Below are 21,814 nucleotides of genomic sequence, written 5' to 3' on the forward strand. Positions count from 1 at the left end.
CTGTTGATTGTGCCACCAGACACTCTTGTGCGTTCTAATACCCCAGCTCATTACAAACAAGCTGTTGTCCTGAGAAAGTGCTAAGTAAATTGGCAGACATCTTGAAAAAGAGAGGAAAAAAGCACTGGCCACTAATAGAAAATAGATTTATCAATTTTGTTAAAGGCAAATAGGGATGACAGACGTCAGTATGACCTGAAGAAGGAATGCATACATACACAAGAGAAATAAGGTGAATTTGTTCTGAGACACCATAAGATGAAATGCGTCTAGATGTTCTGAAGTGTTTATAGATGACTTGTCATTTCCATAGGAGATTCACTGTGAGGAGGGATTTGAAAGGAATGAGTTGGGTGTTATCTGCAAATGGGCAGTGATTTGGTCAATCGCTGTTGATTTGCGACATTGAAAATGTTCTAGTTGAGGAGTCGAAAAAGCCCCTGAAAAATGATCCTCCGATTACGCACGTAGAGTTATAATCCAGGAATTTATTCCAATATAATTCAAGGCATATCATATCAACATTTTATGAGTGTTAGCTTGATTTTTTGCTCGATCACTTACAGAGTAAAATATGGAAACAAATTTAAATGGCCATCTTGGATTTCAAAATGGCGGTCATGTTGAAATTAAATTAAGAATCAAATGATTTATGTACCAAACATTACAAAAGTAGAAGTACTCTCTCTATATTTGCTTAAAGTCAGCTTAGCTAATTAGATGCATTGTATATATAAAGATATAGCTGGCAAAGTTGGCGGCCATCTTGAAATTCAAAATGGTGGTCCTTCTACGTGAAGTTTAACACTACCAGAATGTTCCTATGTATCAATAATATGGAAGTAGACGTTTAAAGTTTGGGTCTGGTATAGAACGCGAGTTATGGGTCGTTAAGGTGATTTTTGGCAGCCATTTTTGAAAACCAATATGGCGGCCGACAGTTGCCGTGTTTTTTTGGGGTCCATTTTTTTCCTGAAACCTTATGTCCCAAGGAAGCCATATGCGAAGTTTCATGCTTTCTTCAAACTTTGAACGATTTCGCCGAAAAATCGACCTTAGCCGCTCCACCATTGTCATATGGTCTACTCAACAGGTTATCTTGGTGGAGTGGGAAAACACGTATGAAAGAAAGGGAGCCAAATACCAGGATCTAGTAGCAGACTGTCAGCAAAGAGAATGGAAGATGGAAGGTATGATGCATTCCAGTGGAGATGCGAATCATTGGTGCCACCTGAGCAAGATTGTCGGATAGCTGAGTGTTACCGGCTGGGACTTGATCATCCCACTCGGCGTACTTCTGCACACAGGGACCTGGCACGATTTTAGTGGACAGCGCTGAAATAATCGCGGAAGGAGGATCCACCTGATGACGGAATGATGTACTTATTATTATCGTCGATACACTCTGAATCAGGTGTTTACGTATTTGGAAACGGATATTTATAAATTCTTCCTTTACCTGTTATTCAGTAGTTATAGCCAGTCAAATGAGTGGACAGTACTGTTTTAGAGAAGTCTTTTATATGCAAATAGGCAATTTGACCATTTTTGGCCCCGCCCCATTACACAAGGACCTGGCACAAAAAATTTTTTAACCGACAGTACACATATATACAATGTATATTATAGTATCATATTATAATATATATATGTATACTGTCGGTTAAAAAAAAATTTGTGCCAGGTCCCTGTGGCCCCTTAGGCCCATGGTGGGTCAGCCCCATCATTTGTACAATTATGAATTCCTATCATATAGGATGCTACCATTGCGTTATGAGTGCTATCACATGCTTAGTTTTAGAGAAGAAGTCATTTATATGAAAATAGACAATTTGACCCCTTTTGGCTCCGCCCTTTAGGCCTCTGGGGGTAAGCCCGACTATTTGTACAATTTTTAATCCCCACCCTATAAGGATGCTACCATTAAATTATGAGTGCTATCCCATGCTTAGTTTAGAGAAGTCGTTTATATGAAAATAGTCAAATTGAACACATTGGCCCTGACCCCTCAGTCCCTCATTGAGTCAGCCCCATCATTTGTACAATTTGAATCCCTACCAGGTGCTCAGTTTCCCAAGTTGTTTATATTAAAATTGCCAATTTAAACCCTTTTGGCCCTGCCCCTAAGGCCCCAGGAGGATCAGCCTGACCATTTGTACAATTTTCAGTCAGTAACCCATAAGGATGCTACCTGTCAAATTTTGTTAAATTCCGTCCAATGGTTATGGAAAAGAAGTCGTTGTTTACGAATGGACAGACTAATGACGGATGGACAGACTGATGACAGACGACTGATGCTGCGGTATCGCATAAGCTCACCTTGGTCCTTCGAACCTGGTGAGCTAACAAGAGATCCCAGAGGGATCTTGGCGCCCACCAAAGATTGATCTATGTCTGACAAATGAAAGAGGGATCTTTTCTCTGCTTTTCAAACTTACACTTCTTTTTTCTGCTTTTCAAACTTTAAACTATCAAAATCCAAGATGGTGGTCGCAAAATGCAATAGGCAGAACTAGGGTCCTAGAGGAACCTACATATGATATTTGAGAACAATCCCTTCAATACTTTCTGAGAAATAGCGGTAACAAACTTTAACTATCAAAATCCAAGATGGCTACCGGTCGGCCATTTTGTTGACCGATCAGTCCCAAAATGCAATATGCACAACTGGGGTCCTAGGGGAACCTACATATGAAATTTGAGAAAGATCCCTTCAGTGCTTTCTGAGAAATAGCGGTAACAAACTTTAACTATCAAAATCCAAGATGGCTACCTGGCGGCCATCTTGTTGACTGATCAGTCCCAAAATGCAATATGCACAACTGGGGTCCTAGGGGAACCTACATATGAAATTTGAGAAAGATCCCTTCAGTACTTTCTGAGAATTAGCAGTAACAAACTTTAACTATCAAAATCCAAGATGGCGGCTGGTCGGCCATCTTGTTGACCGATCAGTCCCAAAATGCAATATGCACAACTAGGGTCCTATGGGAACCTACATATGAAATTTGAGAAAGATCCCTTCAATACTTTATGAGAAATAGCGGTAACAAACTTTAACTATCAAAATCCAAGATGGCTGCCTGGCGGCCATCTTGTTGACAGATCAGTCCCAAAATACAATATGCACAACTAGGGTCCTAGGGGAACCTACATATGAAATTTGAGAAAGATCCCTTCAGTGCTTTCTGAGAAATAGCGGTAACAAACTTTAACTATCAAAATCCAAGATGGCTACCTGGCGGCCATCTTGTTGACCGATCAGTCCCAAAATGCAATATGCACAACTAGGGTCCTAGGGGAACCTACATATGAAATTTGAGAAAGATCCCTTCAGTACTTTCTGAGAATTAGCCGTAACAAACTTTAACTATCAAAATCCAAGATGGCGGCTGGTCGGCCATCTTGTTGACCGATCAGTCCCAAAATGCAATATGCACAACGAGGGTCCTAGGGGAACCTACATATGAAATTTGAGAAAGATCCCTTCAGTACTTTCTGAGAAATAGCGGTAACAAACTTTAACTATCAAAATCCAAGATGGCTACCTGGCGGCCATCTTGTTGACCGATCAGTCCCAAAATACAATATGCACATCTAGGGTCCTAGGGGAACCTACATATGAAATTTGAGAAAGATCCCTTCAGTACTTTTAGAGAAATAGCGGTAACAAGAATTGTTAACGGACGGACGGACGGACGGAAGGACGGACGGACGGACGGAAGGACGGACGGACGACGGACCACGGACGAAAGGCGATTTGAATAGCCCACCATCTGAACCTGGTGAGCTTAAAAATTCAAGAGAAGTAAGGTCTGAAAGTGTTCATCTTTTATTCTCTACTCACAAATTAACATGAATTTTCATGATTAAACAGTTTTGATGTCTACCTTCCACTATTTGTATTACAAACACGTTTACAAGATCCTCAAACAGATGACAACTAACAATATCATGATTCCATCTTGATAGTTTAGTTTGATCAACTGGGGGATGAGATATATTTATATATATAACTGTATGCTTCATCAGCAATTGTGATTTATCACAATTGATACACGATATTCAACTGTTTAAAACAAACAAGAGATCCCAGAAGGATATTGGTGGCCACCAAAACAATCTGACTGTGTTGATCAAAGGAAAAACAAATCTTTTCTCAGCTATTTCTTTCCTTCCTTCTTCCTTTAATACATTTGATACACACAGGAAAAATACATATGAATTCAACATAGCAGCAAAAAGCTTCCATTATCAAATTTCAAACCATGTTCTTTTCTAATCAGTGCCAGACTTTGATAGGCATAACTATGGAACAGTTGAGCCTACATTTTAAATTAATTTAAAAGTTAGAGAAAAATCCCATAATTACTCTCTGAAAAATAGCAATAACAAAACTTCAAAATCCAAGATAGCTGCCTGACAACCATCTTGTTTTCCAATCAATTTTAAAATGCAATTTTGAGTAAAATTTGAAAAAAAAGTCCCTTTTATCCATTCTGATAAATAGCGATAGCAAGTGAACAAAAGGTGATTTGGATATTGTCATCAGATGGCAGCCTATAAAAAATCATTATCTGTAAACAATGAAATTGAGATTTTGAGAGTTTATACTTCTTTAATCTTTACACCTACTTCATATTTAAAACTCATCCAATGCTCTATTTAATCATTTTAAGTTTAATTACAATTAAGTTTTGAATCATGTTCCAATTTTAGACCTTCACACACTTTACACACTTAGAACAACACACATCGAAATTTGATCCCATCAGTCTATGATTTTCTGAAGTTCTTGAACTCAGAATCAAAATCCTTGTCACTTAAGTTCAGCAGTAAGTTTCCGGCATTCAAATATACTCGGTTTTGTGATGCAGAAACCTATTAAGGGAAAGAAAAAATTGTTGATTCATTGTCACCATTTGTTTGAATTCAAAAAATTGCAACAGACACATTTTAAGCTACAAATGATCAATTTAACACCTAGATAAGTCAGCAAAAGTTGACAAAAGGGAAAATAAGGAAAATCTTGATTTGAAATATGTCATATACATTATATAGGGAGAATAATAAGAAAGTTAACAATGTATCAGGACCATGTAAAACTGTTTACTAAGCATTACCAAAAATAGGAAGTGTCAAAAAATGGGCTATTGAGAATGTCATTGTGTATCCAATATGATATTATAAAATTAAAAAAAAAACAACACCTGAATATAGACTCAGTGTTTATTTTCTCAAATCTTAAAGATTTAGTGCTTTCCCTTTTGGGATGCCAGTGATATGTTGGACGTTGCTGTATAGGATAAGCTCACCTTGGTCCTTTGAAATCTAAACATTCAGTGTTGTTAAAAGACTTACCGTTTTAGCAATACTCTGTGCTGCACGGATCTTCCTTAACTTCAGATAACCCGGATTTGTTGACATGGCATCTCCAATGTACACAGATGTTAAGGATGTGTAAACTATTTTATTTTGTGGAAAGCTGACAATGTGTTTAATATGAAAACACCTGGTTGTTTAGTAAATATCATAACAAGAGGCCCAATGCCTTAACAGTCTATTAATACAATTCAATACAAGAGGCCCATGGGTCTACGCCCACCTGAGTTCAACACCACAATATAAACTACAATATATAGATTGAGTATTGCTTCAGCAATACATGTCCCCTGTTGAGGAAAAGAAGTGTGTTTCCATGCATAACTAAAAAGATCTGTTCAATTTACAAAAGGATGTTTGAAATCTATTAAAAACTTCATGACTAATAGCATAGTGGCATGTTATAAGCTCACCGACCATCAGACAATTATGATTTATTTTGGTGGTTGATTAAAGGATATAAGTTTTGCCGCCTCAGCTTCTCCGGTGGCCTGGACAATCTTCTGCTGTTTTTCCTGCTTGGCTTTCTCTACAATAAACTGGGCCCTCTGTGCTTCTTGTTGTGCTACCTAATATAAGTTATAACTAATTATAGAACAAATGTATACAACGACAAGGGATCATATGATTATTACTTTCTATAGTTTTAAAGGAGGGGTCTCAAGTCTCCACTTCAATAACCACTATTAACTCTGTTATCACACTACATTGTATGTACCTACAACAGCGTGCACACATTGTGCAGACAACATGTGATACAGATCACACATTTTGTACGATTCATAAACAACATATTTTGGAATGTCGGATTAATTAATATTATGATATCATTAGCACTAAGAAGAGATCCAAGAGGAAACTTGGCACGAACTCAAAAGATAGATTCCGCACATGTAGATCCCCCTGTTAATTTCCCTTATGTCATATTTTCATATTTGATAATTCAAAGAAACCGCAAAGAAATACACCAACTGTAGGTGTATCTGCCATTTTGTTTTTTGATCAACCTATGTATGAAATTTGAGAAATGACAAATAGTGGTTAGCAAATAAGTCAAAATTTCTTGATTGACAATTCAAAAAAGAAAACTCTATTAACTTGTGTGTTAAGTCCGAGAAAAAGATGTAAAATAGAGTTTCAGATTAAAAGTCTTTCAGCTCTGTTTTTTTCCCCCACTATTCTATATACTGTGCTTTTAAAATGTTTCTATCAAAATGCAAGATGGCTGCCTCCATCTTGTAGCTCCATCTTGTTTTCTTCCATAGCTATATAGGGCCCAAGGAGATTTTTTTAAATAGTTTAATGTACTATTAACAGCAAGGGTCATGTAAGGACTTGCCAGGTTTGTTGGTGGAGGAAAGCCAGAGAACCTGTAGAAAAACCCCAGTGGTCAGTACCTGGCAACTGCCCCACATTGGATTCGAAATTGCAACCCAGAGGTGGAGGGCTTGTGGTAATATGTTGAGACATCTTAACCACTCTGCCACAGCGTCCCAAGGAGAATATATGTGTATGAATTGGAAATGGATCCTTTAAGTCCTTTCTGAGAACTAGCGGTAACAAACTTCAACTATCAAAATCTTGTACACATATCAGTCCTAAAATGCAATATGCATAACTAGGGCCCAAGGGTCATATAAAATTTGAGATGGATCCCTTTTTTATTGCAAATTGATATACGGCATCATCGCTGATAAAGTGACATAAAGTTTCAAGCCATATACAATTTTTCTTTTTGGGTATTGCGGAAAATCCCCTTCAGTAGGACTAGGGACAAACTATGAATCGGTTATCTTATAATAATAACAAGAAGGAGAAACACCCCCACTCTACTTTCTTTGAGGGACTTAAATATGACTGATAACTTTGATACCTGTTTTGCCTCAACAGCAGCTGTGTATTCTTTGCCGAAGCTGAGTTCTGTGATGGACACATCATCTAGGATCAGATGAAAGTCTCTGGCACGGTCGAGCAGTTCTTGTCGTATAAGCATACTGACCTGCTGTCGCTGTGTAATAAGCTGTGACGCATTAAATTTGGCCACAACAGACTTCAATACCTGTCAAACATTTCAAGAGATCAACTGCTGTATTGTGACAATATGGCTAAGGTTAATTTCCATCATTTAATTACTCATGTGACAATATGGCTAAGGTTAATTTCCATCATTTAACTACTGTATTGTGACAATATACAGTGACAATATGACTGAATAAGTCAATCTCCATAATTGAGTAGGTGGGGTTAATTTTGCAACTTTATTCAATAAATGATAAGCAACTATCAAAATCTAAGATGGTGGGTTAAGAATGTAAAATGGATGAATAAAAATCACCATAAAACGATGTAAAAAAGCAATTAGAATAGGTCTTCATCTCAAGTGATCTAACAACTGATTTACCTCATTACATATAGATGGCAGTACACGTTCATCATAGTCTTGGCCAAGTTGACGATAAATCTGTGGTAAAAAGTTTTGATCTGGGCGGGACAACACTCTCAAGGAAATGTTCACCATTTGTAAATCTGTCAATAAGCAAACCATACATTATTAAAAGGTAAGAATAAGTTGATGGGAACTAAACAGTCAACTGATGATGGGTATAAAACAACAGTACAGTCAAGGAAAATAATCTTTGAGTAAAATACAAAACATCAGTATTTCTAACGATTGTGAATTTGCATATGTGCTTCAAATTTGAAACTAGTATTATTAGAATTACATCACATGAAAGTTGTCCTAACTGATGATTCCAAAGCACCCCACAAAAAGTTCCACTGGAATTCCAATGGAATCTCTATTTCCCTGAAACCATAATACCAGCGGACAAAACATCCAGTGCCAGTGGAATACAGATTACTTCAAAGGTGACATGCCATTCCAGTGGGAAAAAACCAATTGCAATGGAATTCCTTCACCAATACATACAAAATGTCAAAGCATATAGCGCATTAGGGCAAAGAGCCTTGCAACAAAACACTAAAAGTTTAGGTAGGTGGGTTACATGGTTTTTGAGTTATGTTTCTTTAAATTTGCAATATTCATAATGGCAAAGTGAAGCCATGTCATGAAAATGTGAAAGACTTTTGGCAAGTCACTGTGCCCTCATTTTTACAGAGCACTTGATTGATAAATTTATACTAACCTTTACTACCAGTTGGAGAAGAGAGCTTACGTGGCCGAGCTCTAATATCGTAGATAATGGGATACTGGAACCATGGTATTCTATAAATGCAAACATTTTCTATCACTAATCTGCAAAATTCTTATTAATATTTATGTTTTACAAGATATGTTGCATGGTATATATATACAAAACCAGCAGAAAGTAAAAGCAATAGTTGAGGGATTGACATTATCTTAAAATGCTTCGATTTATAGATTCATATGACATGAAAATATTTGTTTTGTCTACGATGTTGTAAAATAGCAAAATAAACATATCACAAAATCAACCTCCACTTATAACGTTCATGCAGCCAATATTATTGATTATAATATGTATATACATGTACATACATATTGCATACCTTTGGTTTTCTCATTATTAAGTTCTCAACTGAAATCATTCCACTATCTATACATTTTACAGATTTAAGTGTTTATTTATAAATTAATATAACCATACTTGTGTCATGGACCGAATGTAAACAACTAGAGATTGATGGTTGCTTGTCTTTAGTTTTGAAATTAGAGATTATGAGTGACAATCTGTATAATTTGTGTTGACTTGAATGGGTGAAATATTTGCATTTTTCATGTACGTACCTAGAGTTCTAGGGGAACCTATACATATGAAATTTGAGAAAGATCCCTTCTACATTTTCTGAGAAATACCAGTAACAAGAGACGGACAGACAAACCACAGACAAAAGCCATTGATGTAAATAGCCCACCATCTGATGGTGGGATAAATATAGACAGTCAGTTTTGTTAGAAAATTTTATAAATATTCCATTGTCATAATGCAACAATGTATTGCAGTGACATAGACCATATACAAAATGTAGCTGATTATTTTCACAGGGTTAATTGATATTTTCGCTGTCTATAAGGACGTTAGTATAATTGCGAAAATTTGATCCTATGGAAAATTGGAAAATGGTTGAATGAAATATACCTAGTCCCTTATAGCTAAATCGTGAAATTTTAAAACTGCTTAAATTTTACTTTCTCTTTATTCAGTCTAAATCATGAAAATATTGACCCACTTAAATAACTGGTTATATGGTATTAATTTAAATGACACAATGCCTGCATGTGTTTAAAACTCGATTAGTATATTGTATATATTTAACTATATTGTATACATTTACCTAAAGTGTAGGCCTTCTGGATAGACAGCCTGCTGTACTCCACTGATCCGACTGAATATGATGGATCTGTGACCACCATCAACTACAAAACATCAACATGTCAAGATTATGAACAGTCAGTCACAAAAGCCAAAGAAATCTACACACAAAATTTTAAAATAAATCTCTACTCTGAATATCTGATGTACTTTTTGAGAAAGAGTGAAACAATTAAGTGTCAAATTCTAAGGTGATCAAAATTATCTGTCAGTCATTTGCATTTGGATCCTTCAGAAATGCTGAAAAGCAAAAATTGTGACTGGAGTCATTGAAAATTTTCTCTTCATATAATTTTGTACATTGGACATATTGAAAATGAGCAAGTAGACAAAAAATTTCATATCGCTGAGCTAATTATAAGCTTCATTTGCCCATACCTCACCTGTTTGTTTAAACATTTATCCACTTATTTAAGGAATATATTTTGTTGAGGTTATGAGGGTATAATGATAATGGAGTACATGTAAATTATGTAACCCCTTATCTTTTATAAGATAAAATGTTGTACTATGTTATACATTGTTGCAATTCCACGGTAGCATTTGATGTCACAATGACTTCGCAGTGTTTACATGTTCCGCATTGTATTTGCACCGGTTCACACGATGTGTTTACACATTTTTTCAATGATTTACATGGATATATAACATTTTGTCCGCCGATTACTTCAACAATACTATGTGTTATATAAAAATGATAAAAAATCACATCAGAATATAACTTTCTGTATTTTTACTGTCGCTTTCATTATAATTGCTGTTGCTATGGTATAGACATAGGAAGAGCGCCGCTCTACTTTTTATTTCTATTTCATGTAGAAGACATAATTTTTATTTTAGAAATAAAAGGACGCACTTTAAACTATAGATGATGTAATAATTGTCTAGCATAAACTCAAAGAAATGAACTCAAAGATTCAGATTTCTCTGTGTCCATTCAAGGCCTGGAGTGCCACATATGCAATTCCTATGATTTCGCTCCATTTGTTGACGTTATGTGACGTCATGATTCCTTGTGCTCATCTTCTTCGCCTTTGTGGTTATTTTGACTGCATTCTATAGCTTTTAATTTTCAAAGTGTTATTATTTAAGAAAATAATAAAAAATGTTTAAAGCAAGGATTTATAAGTGAGAAGGATTCGTGTCTGTCTCTTTACATTACTAAACACCACGCGAGACGCCTATGAACCGGGAATAAAAACCGTTTTTCTCAACAAATACTTGTCTTATCGAGTCAAACGAAACACCATTGTAGAGTTTATTAAATTTCACGACGTTTATAACTTGCTTTAAAGACGGAATATTTAGGGGATATGTCTTAAATTTTCGTTAAAAAAAATTGACAGCCCATGAAATGACAGCACCGCTTCAGAAAGTAAGACGGTAACCCTCGCACCCGCAAGCTACATCAAAGGCTGCGCCGGCGGATATCAAAGGAAAATCAGTCGTCGCCCAACGTCACGGTCAGTGCACAAACACAAAAGCGCCTGCCTCAGATTTCCCCAAAACCCAGTGTGACTTATCCTTCTCATATACGTCCTTGGTTTAAAGTGAATAGTCGGGCAAGGATGGCTAAAGTCGGTAAAATGGTGTGAATGTATCCAGTATAATTTCTTATGAAATAGAAATAGAATATCTCTCGTCAAAATCTGTCTGCGTACGAAGAAATTAATTTTAAGTAGAGGAATCCTAAAACGTCCTCCCGGCTGACTATGTCGTTGGTTACATTTCCACGCAGCCTCGCTTTCAATGCTTCAACTTTTATTTATTTCAATGGTCAGAACTGGGAAATGTAAGCAGAACTTGACCGTCGTATTAATATGCGAGAACTTTTGGAAGGCCAATGAACGCATTTAGACTGGTTTTCTTTGCCCGACTATTCACTTTAATTACTCCTGTTATGCATTTGCATTAGTTAAATACATAATTTACTGGGAGAGCAGTACAGGAGCAACACACAACCTCCCCATATCATCATATGTATGAAAAATGGCGGCTGCAAACTGAAGCTGTCAGTGTGTAGGATTGAATTTTGAAGATTATGTTTTTTCTTATATTTTCGTGTATCTGTTACCTTAGAAGTGCTTCGCACTTCGTGCCCTGCGCCCTTATAATACACAGCAGACCCCTCCCTTCTATATTTAACAAGTCCCTGTGGATCTGATGAAATCCAGTACACTTTGTTACACATTTAACATTTCACGAGATAAAAGCAAACTTTTAGGGCGTATGGTTTGTATAAATATAATTTCAATACTTTTGTTGTTGTTTTATTGATATCCGACAGGATCTAATTACTCTGACAAAAATTGGTCCTTGAAGGATTTATGTAATTGATGTATTTAACAGATCGCGATCGTCGTACTCCTGTGGTACGAAACTAGCTCAGATTAACGAGCAAGCAATACACTACCTGTGTAAAATGAATGTGTAAGACCGTAAATTGCACCGCCGGCTATTGCCAATAGTCCTACTCCAGCTTTTAGACCTTTGCCGCCAGGCATCATCTTTTGTGCATTTTTCATGAAATCCATGATGCAAGTTATGTATGACCTCTCGACAACACGTGTTGGAAAATCTCGTCCTTCGCGTGTTTTCAGTGATCGCGGAAACGTCGTAGAAAATAGTAGAAACTTACGAGGTATTCCGAATGGTCAAATGCTCTCAGACGCTTTATCCGGTTGGACTGGTTGGACAGTTTGCAAAAGCAATTATTTTAAGTATAAGACCTACATATTTCGATACGGATCTAAGAGGTATTTGTCATGGCTAGACTGAAAACAATACAAAATTACTAGATCTGTAGAGCGACTGGGTCCAACCGGTCATACCGTGTAAACGAAAGTTAACTAAATAAGCGTTTGCATGACGCGATTTTGGTGATGAGGGTGTAGGCTAAATGGGGTGCCCGACCCGAGCCCGAGTCGGAGCTTTGGCAATTTTCGTTTTAAAATATGACCAGAAACACATATGAGAGAGATTGGCAACTCCGCCATATTTACGATCGGTATATGTAAATGTACCTCTGTATATTCTTAAATAGTTCGATACAGGAGGATCATTTTGATATGTTACAAAAGTTCAGTAATTTTTCAGATGGTTTGTGTACGATTTTCGAAAGAAAAAATAATATTTCACTTATATACTAATAAAATAAAATACACTGGTTTTAAATGTCTGACTTTCTAAAAACCAGATAAAATTGGTCATTTTCATGCTTTCAAAAATCATATTAATCGGGACAATTGATATAAAACCATGGTATTATGTTTAAACTTTGTATTGTAATGCAGGAATTACATGTTTAAAAGAATACACTTAATTAAAAGTAGTTATGCAAGGGAAAATGCCTATAAATCGGAGGCCCCGCTGCATGTCAACAAAGACAGAATGAGTTTCCAATCTCTATCTACAGTATATATATGTTTCTGGTATTAAAGTGTACACGGAACGGAAAATTATATTTAGTTTTGTCATTGTGTCTGATCTCCTGACAAGAATGTTGAAAACCGCATCAAAATTGGCCGCTTCAGTACCGAGATACAGCCCTCCGAAGTGCTCGATTTTTACCTCTATATCGACTGCTGATTTGTGGAATAATCGGATGTGACGTCACGAGGACAACGGCAGTGAGGTGCTTGGTAGTGGGGTTATAGCACAAAGGGGGCATATATGTATTCCTGAAATGGGGTTACGAGAATTTTACAAATATATATACAGCATACAGTTATGTTGACGATTTAATTATATATATAATAGGAAATATTACAACTGAAATTAGGCTAAATACATAAAACATATGTAGATTAGCGGAAACATGTGTACGTTATTTGTGTTTCTGGTACATTTAACTAGAGATCTTATCTCTGTTTTAACAACTTTCTAAATTATCAAACCTCGGAAATATTCCATTTTCTTAATGTGATCTAAAAAGAGACGAATTAGAAAAATGATGGTTATATAATTATTCATTGGAATATGTTTCTGTATAAATAAAAATTCTCTCTAGGCTTATGGATTTCAACAGAAATATATATGTATATATGTTTCTGATATCAAGAACCAACATAACGAAAAGAAAATGTTTTAAATGTATTTCATAGTTCAATACACGTAGATATCATAGACATAAATTAGGGAAACTGAAGGCTCTGTCTTCGACAACAAATGAACAGTTAATTTGAGCCTTTGATGAACATAAAAAACCATTGAATAGTGGTACAAGAATATTGATAATGCCATTTAAATGTGGCTTTGAAGTTGGGCGTCGCTCTGTGTAATCTTCAAATCCACTGGCATGTGATTGGACAGGCTGTTCTCCAGGAGAACTGCCTTCAGTTTTACTACTTTGTTTTTTGGACATATTTCATTGTCTGTACAAGAACAATAGGATAATATTTTAAGTCATTACAACTTATGAAACCTACTCCAAGTATTGTCATAGGAATTTATAATCAACATTTAGGGAAGGGAGGAATAATCTATAATCTAATAATCAAGGGCAGTAGCATACACTGTAAATCTGACATTCCTAAAAGAAATGGTTAGCATTCCATCGATGTTGCCAGAGTTTGCACAGCTAGATAGAGTCCGGTGCCAAATTTACACGGAAAATGTCATCTTTGAGAGAACTTCACTGATGTCTTAATTTTAATAGGATAATGTGTAATGTTAAACTTTCTTTCCTCATAAGCAAAAGTATATATTAGATGTATAGTTATATGTATAGTTCTGATTAAAGTAACAAGGTAGATTAGTAGAAATAGGGTTGGAACAAGGACGTATATGAGACTTATAAATCCTTGGGTTTGAAAGAACTACAGTAGTTTAAATGAAGAAAAAGGTGGGGATTTAACATTGTCATCTATAATGTAAGCTTTTACCAGTGGAGGAAGCGAATTCACAAAACTGGACCTTAGCCAAGCATATCAACACCTTGGTTGTATTATCCTGATCATAAATCCATTGTACGTTTTTTATGTGATAGTGTCATGTAGTATATACGTGCATGCTACAACGTAGCAGAAACAGTTAGGATATTTTGAATCTGTTATTCTATTGTTTGTTATACTTTTATTATTGTCATGAACTGCGATTCTACCCTATGGAAATGATATATACATGTATATAATATAGGTAGATCCACGCCAAATTTAATTAATAATTACGATTGCTTCTGGCACTTAACTGTACCTTTAATGTCATGTACCATTAACAGAGATTTAGATAGAAATTCACTATCTAAATCTTTAATATAACTTATAAAGATAAAATATATCGTAAAAATTGTTGTTTAAATACTATGGTGCCATCAGGTAGGAAAATGAACTAAGCAGAGCTCGGGCTCGGGTCCGGCTAACTCATTTAACCCCCGCCGACTTTCGTAACAAAATGGCTTTACGACAAGTAATACGGCGTACCGTGTATGTCCTTCGTCACTGTTTACAGCCATCATCGCATTTTGAAGCAGCACTTCTAACTCAACATGTCGGGTTCAATGAGTTCCCACTGCTCAAGTAAGCCATTTGTGAATATATCGCATTTTATTTTGTGACACCATTTCCGCCAAAGTAGGCCTAACTTATATTCGTTACAGTAACTAACACTTGTTAACATGCAGTTAGGCATGCCAAGTGATTTTTTCCACTTTACCCAGAGTGCCAAAACAGGCATATTTCTATTGCATGGCTTCATACGAGTAAAATAATGTCTTTGTTAATTTTTTAAATACCCTTGAAGTATTTTAATTGTTTCTTTTAAAACGGTATATTGTGTGAGAAATCGGCCTATGTGAATCACTCAAACAGCTGTGAAATGTCACAGCATGTAAAATAGCGTTATGTTAGAGAAAAAGAATGATTCTGCATTAATAAAAACATTCATCATGAAGACTATGGTTTATTGTCAAAGAAAAACACAATTTCTGATATTTTTCCTGTGAATTTATGTGCAAAATGTCCAAAATGTTCATTTCAAATGCATGTAAATGATTTCATAATTGAAGGTTTTCTTTTAACTTATAAGATAGAAAATTGGAATTGGGGGTATGGAATTGTGGGGAGGGCCAAATGAACAAGGGTCTGTGGGTCGGGAGGATTTTGAAAAAAAAAAAAATTTTCGTGTCTTTCACTCTAAAATGATAGCCGGAACTGGAGTCTGAGATCGAAATCCTGACTTTTAATTTTTTTTTCCTAGAAAAATGTGGAAAAAAATAGGGTTGGGGGTAAAAAATTAGGGTCGGTCGGGTAACCCTAAATTATAGTCAAAACTCTTTTTGCGAGACATTGGGACCAACTTTTTCCTGAGGCTGGAGACAGAGAAACATACAGTTTCTAGGGTTGGAGTTAATACTATACAAGATTATCATAACGTTCAATTATATATGGCTTAATGAGTTACTCTAAGTAAATTGGAAAAAGGTCCCTATGTGAATTTAGGAAAAATCATCGGAATACCAACATAAATGATCTTTTGTCTTCAATGGCAAATGCCGGAATAAATTATGACAACCTTTATAATTACACATCATTTAGGATTATCAAATTTAATTGTTTTATAAAAAGTAAATATTCAAAATTATGTCAATTAAATCTTAATGTAAACCAGCTGCATATTTATGTATAAATTGGTTATTTTTAGCCCACCATCATCAGATGGTGGGCTATTCAAATCGCCTTTCATCCATGGTCCGTCCATCCATCTGTCCCTAATTATAAACAATTCTTGTTACTACTATTTCTCAGAAAGTACAAAAGTGATCTGTCTCAAATTTCATAAGTAGGTTCCCCTAAAGCACGAGTTTTGTATTATGTATTTAAGAACCGATCAGTTAACAAGATGGCCGATAGGCTGCCATCTTGGATTTTGATAGTTAATTTTAGTTACCGCTGTTTCTCAGAAAGTACGGAAGGGATCTGTCTCAAATTTCATATGTAGATTCCCCTGGAGCCCTAGTTGTGCATATTGCATTTTTGTACCAATTGGTTAACAAGATGGCCGACCAGACGCCATCTTGGATTTTGGTAGTTGAAGTTTCTTACTGCCATTTCTTGGAATTTACTGAAGGGATCTTTCTGAAAATTCATGTGTAAGTTCACCTAGGGCCCTAGTTTTGCATATTGCATTTTAAGATCGATCAGTCAACAAGATGGCCGACTGGTTTCCATCTTGGATTTTGGTTGTTGAAGTATACCCTAGATGTCTGGTATCAGAGGAGCATAATGGAGGCCCAACCGGAGATATCTGGTATCAGCGGAGCATAATGGAGACCCAACCCTAGATATATGGTATCAGTGTAGCATAAAGGAGGCCAAACCCTAGATATCTGGTATCAGTGGAGCATAATGGAGGCCAAACCCTAGATATCTGGTATCAGTGGAGCATAATGGAGGTCAAACCCTAGATATCTGGTATCAGCGGAGCATAATGGAGGTCAAACCCTAGATATCTGGTATCAGTGGAGCATAATGGAGGCCCAACCCTAGATATCTGGTATCAGTGGAGCATAATGGAGGCCCAACCCTAGATATCTGGTATCAGCGGAGCATAATGGAGGTCAAACCCTAGATATCCGGTATTAGCGGAGCATAATGGAGGTCCAACCCTAGATATCTGGTATCAGGGGAGCATAATGGAGGCCCAACCCTAGATATTTGCTATCAGCGGAGCATAATGGAGGCCCAACCGTAGATATCTGGTATCATAGGAGCATAATGGAGGCCCAACCCTAGATATCTGCTATCAGCGGAGCATAATGGAGGCCCAACCCTAGATATCTGGTATTAGTGGAGCATAATGGAGGCCCAACCCTAGATATCTGGTATCAGCAGATCATAATGGAGGCCCAACCTTTGATATCTGGTATCAGTGGAGCATAATGGAGGCCCAACCCTAGATATCTGGTATCAGCAGATCATAATGGAGGCCCAACCCTAGATATCTGGTATCAGCGGAGCATAATGGAGGCCCAACCCTAGATATCTGGTATCAGCGGAGCATAATGGAGGCCCAACCCTAGATCTGGTATCAGCAGAGCATAATGGAGGCCATACCCTAGATATCTGGTATCAGCCGAGCATAATGTAGGCCCATATAACATTTGTTTGGTTATTTGATTGCTTATTTCATAAAGTTTTTTTGTTGTTTTTTTTTTTAGATGTGGCTCTCCTAGGAATTTTCACACAACTGTTACAAGGCCAGATCTAATGGAATTTTTTGATGATAAAGCAAACTGGGGAGAAGAGAGTGTAAAAACTGGTATGTGATATATAAGTCTAATACACGTGTGACAATGTCACAATAAAGTGATAAATAAACAAAAAGCATTTCTGTTTTAAATTGATGATCAGAGACAATCATAATTATTCAATGAGATTTATTTTTTGAAAATTGTCTTCCTGTATTTCCATAAATGATTTTTTCTGAAAAGTAGCATAGACTAATTATAATGCTCATATTGCATTGGTAGCATACATATGAGATGAATTTTTCAAAATTGTACAAATGGTTTGACTGAAGGAGTGTTTGTGATAATTACTAAATAAACCAGGTGAATGATACAGATACTGTAGACCTTTTGTTTCTTTTAATGTAGGACGACCGTGGAAAATGGATGAATTGAGAATAAAAAGTAACACCGATCTACATAAATTATGGTAGGTATAACGGTATTACATGTAATGAGGATAAAGCATTGGTGAGGTATGAATTAAATTTAGAAAATAAAATTTATTAAGTCACCTTACCATAGATCATAGTCACCTACTGCAATAAAAATATTTATGGTCCCCATGGTATCCAAGGCTTTAACGAAAAAAAAAAGCAGAAAAAAATGTGTCTTTCATTTGACTAATACAGATTTATCTATGGTGGGTGTCAAGATCTGTCTTTGATCTCTTGTTATTTCTTTGATCTCTTGTTTTTTATTTGATCACTTGTTATTTCTTTGATGTTGTTATATCTGATCTCTCGTTATTTCTTTGATCTCTTGTTATCTCTTTGATATCTTGATATTTCTTTGATATCTTGTTATTTCTTTGATCTCTTGTAATTTTTTTGATCTCTTTGCTATTTCATTGATCTTGTTATTTTTGCTAGGTATGTGTTGTTGAAGGAGAGGAACATGTTGCTGACAATGAGACATGCATACCGACATGAGGGAACAGCATTTCCTAATCCAGAACGAATTGACAAGGTAAACTGACTTTCACTTATATTTCCATATTGTTTTGGGGGTTTAGCAGTAGGCTTTATATGTAATTTTTAAGTCATCTGAGACAAAATACTAATGTTTAGCTTGTCTGTGTGAAGGGCAATTGAGCTAGCTTATGCTGTGGAGTGGCTTCTATTGTGGCCCAGAGTCCTGATATTGGGCCGTTGACATGCTGCGATAAAGGCCTATTAAGTTTGTTCAAATGAATTATCTTGACCTTCATTCAAGGTCACAGCTATGGTTCAAACAGTCTAAAATCTTTAAACAACTTTCTGTCAATAACTGGGCCTTTGCCAGCTGCTTTGGCATGCTAGGATGAAGGACTACCAAGTTTGTTTACATAAATGATAGTCATTTTCATTCAAAGTTACAAGGGTCAAATAGACTAAAATATTTAAACAAATTACAGATTATTGTCAATTACCAAAAGGCCTGTGATATTAAGACTATGGCATTTTGGTATTCGGGCCAAGTGGGCTACCAGGTTGGTGTAAATGAATCACCTTGACCTTCATTCAAGGTCAAAGTTGCAGGGGTAAAATAAGCTTAATTTTTTAAATGATTTAAGAGACCTGGAAACCTGATATTGTGCATATTGCATGCTGAGTGCTTGGCACCTCGAGCTACCAAGTTTGTTCAAATGAAAGACTTCTTGTCAATAACCAAGAGGCCTATTTGTCATTGTAATTATCTTGGCGGTGACCACCCTTGGCATGAGGGATGGGCCCAGTAGTGTAAATTATAGGTAAATCTTTAAATTCCTAGAATAGATAAACAAATAATAACACTAACCGTGGTTAGATGAAGAAGTAACCTTCAATACAAATGTCAATTTCAGCCTTTTCATTACATGAGCTATCGCCATTTTATATTCCATTTTTGATTGAAATCTCACACTTTGAAAGAATCTGCAGTTGTAGTTTTATTTATGGCGCTTGTATTAGCACATTTATATACAACGAGCGACACACTACTACATGTTGTAGCAGTCAAATTTAAAAGCCCTGTGATGCCTTCTCTTTATGAAATCTAGTTGGTGTCATACCTTGATCTTAACATCTAACAGAATCAACATTATTTTTTTCTTAACAAAATGCTTTATGTAATAGGTGGAAGAAAGTATGGAAAATTTGATGGAGGTCATAAAAGAGAGAGACAATGCTTATAGCTTACTGGAAACGGGGGAGCCAGCAGAAAGAGAATGGGTGGAGGCTCGAGATATGTTTGGGCGGCCATACATAAAGCCACAAAGGGAACATGCAGTACCAAAAGAACAACGGCACTCCTTACGAAAACGGGACCCTATGTTAATGAAATATCAACGTTTGCTTCATGAAAAATACTTGAAAGAGAGACGCCGTTCATTGAAACGTGAACAAAGATATATTAAAAGAGTTAAGGAACAATTTCCTGATGCTTCTGATGAAGATATTCAATATGGACTGGAGAAAGAATTCAGGAGGCAAAAACAAGGTTTCTATGATGTTGAATAAAGTTTTGGTACCATATAAATTGTTCCATTACTGTATTTAAACGGGCATGCATAACATGGTTGTTTATTAGAGTCAATAATTGACTTTTAATATCAGGAAGTCCATTTGACCATAATGCCACCTGGCGAAGAATATGGGATCTAGCAAAGATTTATAAGTGAGAAGGATTTGTCACTGTCTCTTTTCACTGCTTAACATCATGCGAGGTGCCAATGAACCGAGAGTAAAAAATGTTTTTTTCAGCAAATACTTATCTTATCGAGTCAAAAGAAACATCAATGTAAACCTAAATCAATCTCATAATGCCTATAGTCTTTGGTTTAAAGATGGTAGATTTAGAAGAAATGTCTAAAACCTCTTAATTAAAAATAAATATGACAGCTTATGAAGTGACGGCCTGCTTCAGAAAGTAAGATGGTAAGCCTCGCACCTGCAAGTATCATCAAAGGTTGCACAAGCAGATATCAAAGGAAAATCAGTCGATGCCCAACGTCACGGTCAATGCGCAAACACAAAAGTGCTTACGACATATTCATCAAAAACCTCAAGTGACAAAGCCCTCTCACTTGTAAATCCTTGGATCTAGTAGATATGGCTGAATCTGATAGACTGAGACTTCAAACTAATTCTGGTAATTTCCTACTGTGTAATAAATAACTAAATATAGAATTGGGACAGTTGACCTAGATGTGTATAATGGGCAGCGGGTGACCATTTATAAATTAAACATAATAATGAGCAGTATTGAAAATATATATTAGGTCATCTGACCTGAAAGGTCAAGAATAATCTAAAATAATTATTTTGCTTTGTCTATTGTCGTCCACATGCACCACGCGGTGTGTGCAAATGACTTCATGTCAAGGTCACATTGGTCAAAAAGACTAAACAAATTAAAGATTTTCAGTGTTTTAGACTGATTTAAAAAAAAATGGGACATTTTGGGTTTTTTTATACAATTTTGTTATGACATTCTCTTTTGGAAGTGTGGATTTTCAAAAACTTTTGAACATTTTGGATAGTACTGGCAAAATTGCCTAAATTTGGTCCCAATATGGATTTCTTGTGAATAACTAAAAGGCTTATCTTATCTTATATGTATGCTTGTAGCACACTGGGATGAAGGGCTACAAAGTTTGTTCAAATGAAAAACTTTGACAGTCATTCAAAGTCACATGTGTCTATTAGGCTTAAAATTTTAAAAACAACTTCTTGTCAATAACTAGGAAGCCTAAATGCATGATATAGGCCTGTAGCATCCTGCGATGAAGGGTTATATAGCTACCAAGTTTGTTCAAATGAATTACCTTGACTGTCATTCACGGTCGCAGCAGTCATATAGGCTTAAATCTTTAAATGACTTCTTGCAATAA

General features: G+C 36.0%; 2 protein-coding genes across 2 annotated transcripts; one reads left to right on the top strand and one right to left on the bottom strand.

Moving 5' to 3' along the window:
• Positions 1 to 3,816: 3,816 nt before the first annotated feature.
• Positions 3,817 to 12,525, bottom strand: LOC138323162 (prohibitin-2-like). The gene is made up of 8 exons (XM_069267574.1): positions 12,151 to 12,525; positions 9,700 to 9,781; positions 8,529 to 8,608; positions 7,784 to 7,908; positions 7,256 to 7,441; positions 5,842 to 5,951; positions 5,362 to 5,437; positions 3,817 to 4,881 (listed from the first exon to the last, which is right to left on the bottom strand). Exons 1-8 carry the CDS (start codon positions 12,269 to 12,271, stop codon positions 4,777 to 4,779), a joined length of 885 nt encoding a protein of 294 aa, XP_069123675.1. The 5' UTR covers positions 12,272 to 12,525; the 3' UTR covers positions 3,817 to 4,776.
• A 2,568-nt stretch (positions 12,526 to 15,093) lies between these two features.
• On the top strand, positions 15,094 to 20,460 carry LOC138323173 (large ribosomal subunit protein uL29m-like). The gene is made up of 5 exons (XM_069267585.1): positions 15,094 to 15,253; positions 17,893 to 17,993; positions 18,331 to 18,391; positions 18,834 to 18,930; positions 20,058 to 20,460. The coding sequence occupies exons 1-5, from the start codon at positions 15,129 to 15,131 to the stop codon at positions 20,439 to 20,441; spliced, it is 768 nt and encodes a 255-aa protein (XP_069123686.1). The 5' UTR covers positions 15,094 to 15,128; the 3' UTR covers positions 20,442 to 20,460.
• The last annotated feature ends 1,354 nt before the right edge of the window (positions 20,461 to 21,814 follow it).

Source organism: Argopecten irradians, chromosome 1 (assembly GCF_041381155.1).
Source record: "Argopecten irradians isolate NY chromosome 1, Ai_NY, whole genome shotgun sequence".
NCBI lineage: Eukaryota > Metazoa > Mollusca > Bivalvia > Pectinida > Pectinidae > Argopecten > Argopecten irradians.